Genomic DNA, 8,864 nt, shown 5'->3' on the forward strand with positions numbered 1-8,864 from the left:
AATTTCATACAAATCCCTATTATAGCATCACATATCAGAATACCATTATCACTTCCATGTTCCCTACCCCTGGCACGTGCGTGAGCCGGATCACGTGCCGCAAATTACTTAGCGGCTAAACATTATACTCGTCTGTCACTTCTTAGGCGTATTTATTGAGTTATTAGTAACAATTGAACAGATATGAGCATTCATTGTTATTGGTCTAGTACTTTCATTCGATTAGGAATTATGATGTCTTGACTTTTACTGCTTCCAAAATTAAAATTGTTATTGTGATTGTCTATTAGGTAATAAAGACCAGATTATAAATTATTTATATCAGATACCGGTAAGATACACTCCTGTTCCTCTAGAATATTTTTTGTACTTGAGGAACAGTCATAATTTTTAGGACTAGCACCATGACTATTCGTCTATTTTTTATGTTATGCAAAAGGATAGTTCTTAGTTCGACGCGGATATTTTTTCATTTTTATAAACTTCGTCACTTATTAACTAATTTTGAAAATTATTATTTATACTTTTACTGATTGACTCACATCATCATCATTATCAACCCATATTTGGAGCACGAGTCTCCTCTCATAATGAGAGAGCTTAGGCCAAATAGTCCACCACGCTTTCCCAATGCGTATTGGCAAACTTCACATACGTAGAGTAATTTAGAAAATTCTCAGGTATGCGGTTTCCTCACTATGTTTTTTCTTCATCGATTGAGACACGTGATATTTAATTTCTTATAACGCACATAACTTAAACAAACTTAACAAAGCAAGAAAGATTTTTCTTGCTTTGTTAAGTTTTAAATACTGCATGTTAAATTTTTCATACTTTCTACATTTTTACATTTCAAAATTACTGAAATATAATAATCAATAAACTGTATTATCTATATCAACAAAACGAAATCAAGTTGAAACATAAAACATCCAACTAACGACTTAAAGAATCTCATTAACTTGACACCTAAAATAAATGGAACAGATTCCCAGAGAATGGACAAAAAATGGCTAAAATCTGACAAATGGCTTTCCTTTAACGTCTGCGCCCATCTTATTATCATTACCCACTACCGAACAGAACTCATTTGAGTCTCCTTAGCAGTTTTCTACGTGAACTTCGTCTATCTATTTTGTACTTTATATTAATGTCGGTAAAATATATTTTACTTTGACGCTTTGTTCTGTATTAGCTTGGATTTTGTGCAAGAGATATTGAACTTTTTGCTCTTACAACAAAGGTTTAATTTCTTTTGCACGGTTGTGGTGAAGGATATCAATTTGAGAAGAAGCGTCTGTGTTAATAGCATTATACGCAATCTCATCCATACACTCGGGGGTTGCCGCCTATAGCCGGAGTATCATTTTTTATGCCACATATAAAACATATTTATTGCAATCATAATCGTTGGAGTTTTTCTAGTGCCTTGTTTGGGGAGATAAATAGAAGATAATAATGGAACTTTCAGCTATAAGGCATGAAACATCAATTTTTATACGGAGAAAGTTTTACAAGATAAATAAAATTGGTTGTTATTTGAAATATTAACATTTTCTTTAATAAAATAACATTAATATAGATTTTAGTTCTGAATTTATGGCGTTCATAAAAATCAGATATCTAAATATTAAAGTAGATAAGATTATTAAAGTAATTTAATATAATATTAATATTAAATATTATAATAAAATAAAAATAAAAATACTTAAACAAAAAAAGGTTAATAGCATTTCAATATATTCGACATAGCAAATATTCAGAAAAAAATCTAAAAAAATAAATAATAAGTGTGACAAAATATATTGAAAACTCGAAGCGGGTTTAAAAAAATCCTTTCGAAAATTTTGTACAAGCGCGCAATACGAAGAAGCGGTTCACGATTTTCAATATCATACTGTCTTTGTCGAGCTGACCCTACCACAACTCAATGCGCTCTCAATTCGCGGCAGCTATTATTATCTTGACCCGGTGATTGAGCTCTCCTGCTCGCTATCGTCTAAAGCCCCACTGATTGGACCGACGGTTCCAATCACGCCTCTCGCTCGCCGCTCATTGGTCGCCCGGCCCCGCCTCTCGCCTCGAAAGCCTCTGCCAAGGGTAGTTTTAAACCCCACTTATATATTTTTCACCCTTGCTTTACTCTCGCATTCGTAGAGTTACTGACGGGTAGTACGCACGCGTTTCGACACAGATCGTAGCGATATAAGTGAGAAAAGTTTTAGTTTCGAGTGTGAGTAATTAAATGAACAAACAATGACAATGGACGTTCAAAATAATTACCAAAATTATAAAGAACAGTCTCCAGAATCCAAGGAGACCAGTTTAAATATTGAAAGTGCCAAAACTTCGCAAAATATAAAATCTGATATGCAGTCCACAGTCTTCAATCAAGGAAAGGCGTCGAAACGCTCTTTCGACGTCGCCTTCTTAATGATGCCGGATGAAAAGGTTCGTCACATACAACCGGAGAGACAGCTGCGAGTTTCTAAACAACTGTTTAATACGGAAGAATGGGAGCCGTCGAAGAGGATGACTGACATCTACAAACACAATGAATACTCCAACGACAATACACTAGATTCTAAAGATCAAGACGAAGACCGAGGACGTATGAACAACGACATTTCTCCGGGTTTTGGTTCCGACGTAAACATTGATGTCGGTACGGATGAATATCCAAGTAAGTCAATATATTGCAGTGATTCCGATACCTCTGACCAATCGAGAAGCCGACCCAATTCGAACGAGAGTGCTGCGCGCCATCCGAAGTTTTTGCCAGAATACAAAAATAAAATATTTGATGACCCTACACTTATAAGCATACAGTCAAGAACAAGATTTGAGAATCGTTTTGGGGAAAAATCTCACGAGATGTCACCGAAAAGTGCTTTCACGAAAGTTTCGAATTTCGTTCGCTCCCCAAACCCATCGGTCAGTCCTGACAATCTTCTCTACCAGAATTCAGTAAGCCCACCGTTGTCTTCTTCCACACCACCAAGCTACAACAAATCAAGCTTCAATAATCTACTGTCGCCCGCACATTTATTGAATGGCCACAATTTTTTTAAAGGACAAAATGTACCATCCACTTCCCCAAATTATCCTGAATCTAGTCCCGTACAACGAACAAGTGGATCATTTAAAGCGATGGAATACCAAGGTAAACAAGAATCGAAGAATCCGCAAATATCACCAAATAAAATGAATTTTTTGCCCTTCAGACCAGAGTTATCTTACCTACAAGCGGGGCCGTCTTATCCTTTTGGAGTTCAAAATTTCCAGCCGCCTAATCCTGATTTCATAAAATTCTCCGGTCCCCCACGCGAGCCGGTGAACCCTTTGATTGCTAATCCCGCTGCAGCGATATTGAGTACGCTTTTGCCGTCAACCATTGCTGCATTCTCATTGCCTGCGCAAAATGTATGTGCAAAATGCAGCATTAGCTTCAGAATGACTTCAGACCTTGTTTATCATATGCGGACACATCATAAAAGTGAATCGACTGCCGATCCGCATAGGAGGAAAAGGGAAGAAAAACTGAAATGTCCTGTTTGCAACGAGAGTTTCAGAGAGAGACACCATTTGACCCGACATATGACAGCGCACCAAGATAAGGATGGTGACTTGGATGATGTATCACCAACTCAAAATTATAATAAAAAAAGTAAACAATTCTACCCTCACAATGGAGGTCCTTTACACCATAAATAAGTTTGTAACTTACCATTTTCTAGATGTATTGATGGCAACTTCCTTCTATTCATGACAATTCGTAGAAAATCTTTAAGACTCTTTCGATTTTGTTAAACTTCTGTTAATAATACAGTTATTTAAAAATATTGTTATTGTTATTAAATAATACTATTCATGTGCAATATTAGATGTTAAGTATCGATTTTGTAAATATTAGACCTAGTAGCAAATCATCATTAAAACATTTTAAGAACCTACATCTTCTATTTTTATTTCCCTTTTGTATTTTTCTTTAAAGAAAAATATACATCAGCTGTTATTTTTATGAAAACGAAAGCAGATAGTTTGTCAAACTGTCTGACACTGCTGGGAACACCTTCCTTGCTGAGAGCCGTGACAGCCCAGTGGATATGACCTCTGCCTCCGATTCCGGAGGGTGTGGGTTCGAGTCTGGTCCGGGGCATGCACCTCCAACTTTTCAGTTGTGTGCATTTTAAGAAATTAAATATCACGTGTCTCAAACGGTGAAGGAAAAACATCGTGAGAAAACCTGCATACCAGAGAATTTTCTTAATTCTCTGCGTGTGTGAAGTCTCTATCAATTAAGGATCACGCGTCAAGCGCTCACCTCATTATTTCATCATCATCATTATCAGCCGATGAACATCCAACTGCACATAGACCTTTACGGAATTCCATTTAACGCGGTTTTGAGAATTGGAACATCCGTTCCAGGATGCTGGAGGTTCAGTGAGGGTCATAATTACATCGAAATCTAAATTCATTTATTTCAAGGCTTAGTTTACAAGAACTTTTAAAACATCAAGTTTGACTATTCGTAAAAATTCTACCACAGGTTCTAAAGGCAGATTCTGCCGAGAAGCTGCCAATAAACTTAACAGTTGCTCTTTTAAAAAATAATATATTTATATAATTACTTACAATTGTTAAAATCACAATAATTTCTTATACTTTTACTTTCTGCGTGAAGGTGGAACCTAATAGTGGCCTTTAAGCATTTTTATCATTAAGGAATTCATCAAGTTAAACTTCGATGTTTTGAGCCGTGCCTTCGATTCGGGAGGCGTAAGTTCGAATTTTTCAAATTTCTTCATTCTCCCCATATATGAAGTCTGCCAATTCGCATTGGGCCAGCGAGGCCTACTATTAGGCTAACTCCTTTCATTCTGAGAGGAGTCTCGTGTTCAACAGTGAGCCGAATATGGTTCTTGATGATGATGATGATGAAGATTTAAATAAAGCAAGCAACAAATCTCATATTATTAGTAGCAAACTGAATGTGATCTCTTTATCTTCCACCCTCGCACATTAATCGGTTCCGCCGCGCCTCGTTACTGATTGTGTGTGGAATTGGGGATGAGTTTTTTAGATTAGGGAATATAAAACTTTAATCGCTTTACTACTTTTTGTGTATTATACAATGTGTTATTTTAAACAGCCTCCTTGATTCAGTTAGGCAGTGTAAGGATCACGAAGTTTTGGGCTAGAATCCTTGGTTAAAATTTTGTATTACATAATAGTAGAAGATTCATTTTAGAAACGACCTTCACCCTATTATTGTCTATGATGGTTTGGTCAAGAGTTTTTAAGGCAAGTTTCTCGAAGTATATTTTTTAACGCACTAAATTTGATATAGAACACTTTTCATCAAACAATCAGATGGGTGAAGGTCGTTTCTAATACGTATCTGTTACTATAATATTTTCACCGTGAGCACTCACATTCGTGTAGCATAGTATAATTATCTAACCTCGATTTCATTCTCCAGTACTATACAAAATGTCTGCAACAAAGTGGCTAGTATTAGGCTGAAGACGAAATGATGATGATGACGATGACTTCCTGCTGATATATGTTATGCTGCTACTATGTTACTTTACGTAAAATTATGATAATTGTGTAATTTCGTTGAAAACACAATGTTAGATGATTGCAAAAACGAAAATAAGACGAAAAACGACGTAGTGACTGATTACTTGAATGGTTCACCGAGTTACATAATAACCCTGCAGGTATCTTCTGCATTTAAATTTTCCATTTCTCTCAATTCTCATTCCCGATCACTTATAAGTCTTTCAGAAATCCAAGCTAGGCTTAACCTTGTAGTCAGAATTATTCGTATAGTGTTTTAACATGAAGAGAGGGACAGATAAAATGTCGATATTATAATAATAAGAGAGACAATTTAATTGTTTAAAAAACAAAAATAATTTTAAACTTAGTCAATATGATGTACTTTACAGTATGTAAAGTTTGTTTACTATTAATAAGTCTTGTTACCAACTCCCTAATGTACGATCTTTTTATGGAAACTTAATTGACTTAAGTGTTTCTTAAATGTGTAAATTATTGTTTTTATGTTAATGCTATTTGTTTCCTAAATAAATGAAAAAAAAAAATATAAAGAATAATTTGCAAGGATTCAGTCACTTATTGACTGAGAAAAGATATATCAAAAACTAGCTCAATTCTAATTCCAGTAACTTAATCTGTCATTAATTTACTAATGTACACCTTAAACATAATGACATAAAGTTTAAAATCATATATCCAAAGTTCATTAAGTTAAAGTCATCACCCAAACTGTATCAGGCGTAACGAAAGAAGCGTGTCTAAATCCTTGCGAACGTCGTTGTTCCCAGGCTCGTGCGTGGGTAGTTTAATTCGATATATATAATTCAGTGTGTACGTCGGTCCGAGTCAGTGGTCCGTTCGCCGTGGTGAATTTGTATGGGAAATGTGACGCAGATTGTCTGTGTTGTCGTTACAGGGAACTTTATAGTAACTATAGATATTGGATGCTTGCAACATCGCGTGAAAACCCGATGGTAATATTAATCAGCCCATGTAAATGACCCACTGCTGGGCAAAGACTTTTTATAAGAGAGGGGATTGGAGCTTATACCCACGCAGCTTAAAAGCGGGTTTAAAGATGTTTGTGGTATTGATCAGGACTGATACCATTTTTTATTCTTTACAAGTTAGCCCTGGACTACAATCTCACCTGGTGGTAAGTGATGATGCAGTCGAAGATGGAAGCGGGACAACTTGTTAGGAGGAGGAAGAGAATCTACACACCTTTCGGTTTCTACACGACATCGTAGCGGAACGCTAAATCGCTTGGCGGTACGTCTTTGCCGGTAGGGTGGTAACAAGCCAGGACCTCCGTTTTATAAATCCACTGCACATACCACTGCGCCAAGGAGGCCGTCAAATTGTAGGTACTCTCCGAGAGACAGGCGAGCAACACCACCAACTTCTAAACAATGCGCTCAGAAATTTTACTAAACATTTTAGAACAAAGAAAAAGGATCAGGAACGAGGATGGCATAGTCCTGTAGAAGTTCATTAAAAATAGGCTGAGAATGATGATAATTTGTGGTTGTCAGTAGGTAATTACCAAGCCACACCCTAAGACAAGATAAAATAAGTACTTATTAATATTAACTCGATTTTCGAAAAACGGGGTGTAATCCTGAAATCAATATCTTTTATTAAATAGTAAAAACTACTTAATGTCTACTAGTGGAAAATAAAAAGTGTAAACCCCAAAACCGACCGATTCAGAACAAACTAAGTCCGAGACGACGTGCACTACGAACTAGTAGTTCATAGTATAGCCAACTTTAGCGAGAACAATGTGCATTGAGCACTGAACAATATTCAAATGTAGCTCGCAGTATTACGGGTCACATCCGTCATGAGGAGCTGGCGTCTGCGAACACGCTGTACATGTACACAGGGTGCTCGGTTTATGAAGAAACTTTAATAGAATTAAAAATAACAAACTGCATTTTTTAGACCCTCATCAGGAAGTCTTCTTACTCAAATTATAAAGTCCCGTGTGAAGGAGGAAATATGTATAGCTTCAAACAGTTTCTGGTTTAAAAATATAAAAAACATTATAGTGAGTATATAAATCCACCCCAGCTATTCTATTACCTTACTTTAATGCGTTTGCGTTATATGACGACTTCTGCCAGTCCACTGTACTTTAAGCCGCATAAAACCAAAAAAACAATAAGTACCAATTGATTTACGGTTCAGGAGTCGTTCTTAAATCTAAAAAAAGTTCGAGCTCCATTGAACTATTATACGTAATCCGCTTAATTGGAACGGAATAGAGAATATAGGTTACCTTATGAATGCCTGTTTTAGCCCTCTTCAAAAAAGCTGAAATATTGTCAGTCCATCCTCCTGATATAGGTAATTATGATAAACATCTGTGAATTTTCCGTGGTCATTTTGGGAGGTACCTATCAGGTTTTAAGAATCCAGACCGTCAACTATCCCAGATAAAAAAGCGTATTTTTATATGAGATGTTATATCGCCATTCACCATTCCCTTGCTTCGTGGTAACCTGAAAAATACTACCTATTTACGATCAAACTTTAAGGATTTTGATTAACCTAATCTAATATGATTATCTATCTAAGTACAAAGAATTAAATATTTGGTAAAAAACAGCCACACAAATAAAATATTATATCAAACACCCTGTATATCACAATACGGGAAGGGGCGCACTGTCCCCAATATGAATATTTTCTATTGAATTACTCACGGTTCGGCGGACCAGCAAAAATATTGTTCTCCTCGCACTTTTGGAACACCCTGTAAGTTTCAACATTCGCAAATAACAGATAGTCCATTTTGGCTATAACTGCATTACTCCTTTACTAAGCAGGTGCGAATTTTCTACCGAAGAACCATCATTGTCAGTTTAGGTACTCGTATTTTCTATTACCTACAGCATGACTAAGCGTCTATTATTTAGAAGCTTAAACCCACCATACCAGCTTATACGAGTTTGCGGGTTAAAGGTGATCATCATCATCATCATTATCAACCCATATTCGGCTCACTGCTGAGCTCGAGCCTCCTCTCAGAATGAGAGGGGTTAGGCCAATAGTCCACCACGTTGGCTCAATGCGGATTGGCAGACTTCACACACGCAGAGAATTAAGTAATGTTAATGATTATGGCAAGGAAATACGTTTAAATGCTTTGAGTAGGTAACAATACAACTGTCCCATTGAGATTTTTTTGGAAAAAAGAAAACTAGTGGCTAGTTACCTCCCTTCCGGCAAAGATGTATCGCCAAGCGATTTAGCGTTCCGATACGATGTCGCGTAGTAGGTAACCG

The 8,864-nt window shown here is 36.5% G+C and overlaps 1 protein-coding gene across 1 annotated transcript; it reads left to right on the plus strand.

Moving 5' to 3' along the window:
• Positions 1-1,813: 1,813 nt before the first annotated feature.
• Positions 1,814-3,945, plus strand: LOC112058226 (uncharacterized). Its single transcript, XM_024098934.2, has one exon. The coding sequence runs from the start codon at positions 2,257-2,259 to the stop codon at positions 3,712-3,714; it is 1,458 nt and encodes a 485-aa protein (XP_023954702.2). The 5' UTR covers positions 1,814-2,256; the 3' UTR covers positions 3,715-3,945.
• The last annotated feature ends 4,919 nt before the right edge of the window (positions 3,946-8,864 follow it).

This window comes from Bicyclus anynana, chromosome 7 (assembly GCF_947172395.1).
Source record: "Bicyclus anynana chromosome 7, ilBicAnyn1.1, whole genome shotgun sequence".
Lineage (NCBI taxonomy): Eukaryota > Metazoa > Arthropoda > Insecta > Lepidoptera > Nymphalidae > Bicyclus > Bicyclus anynana.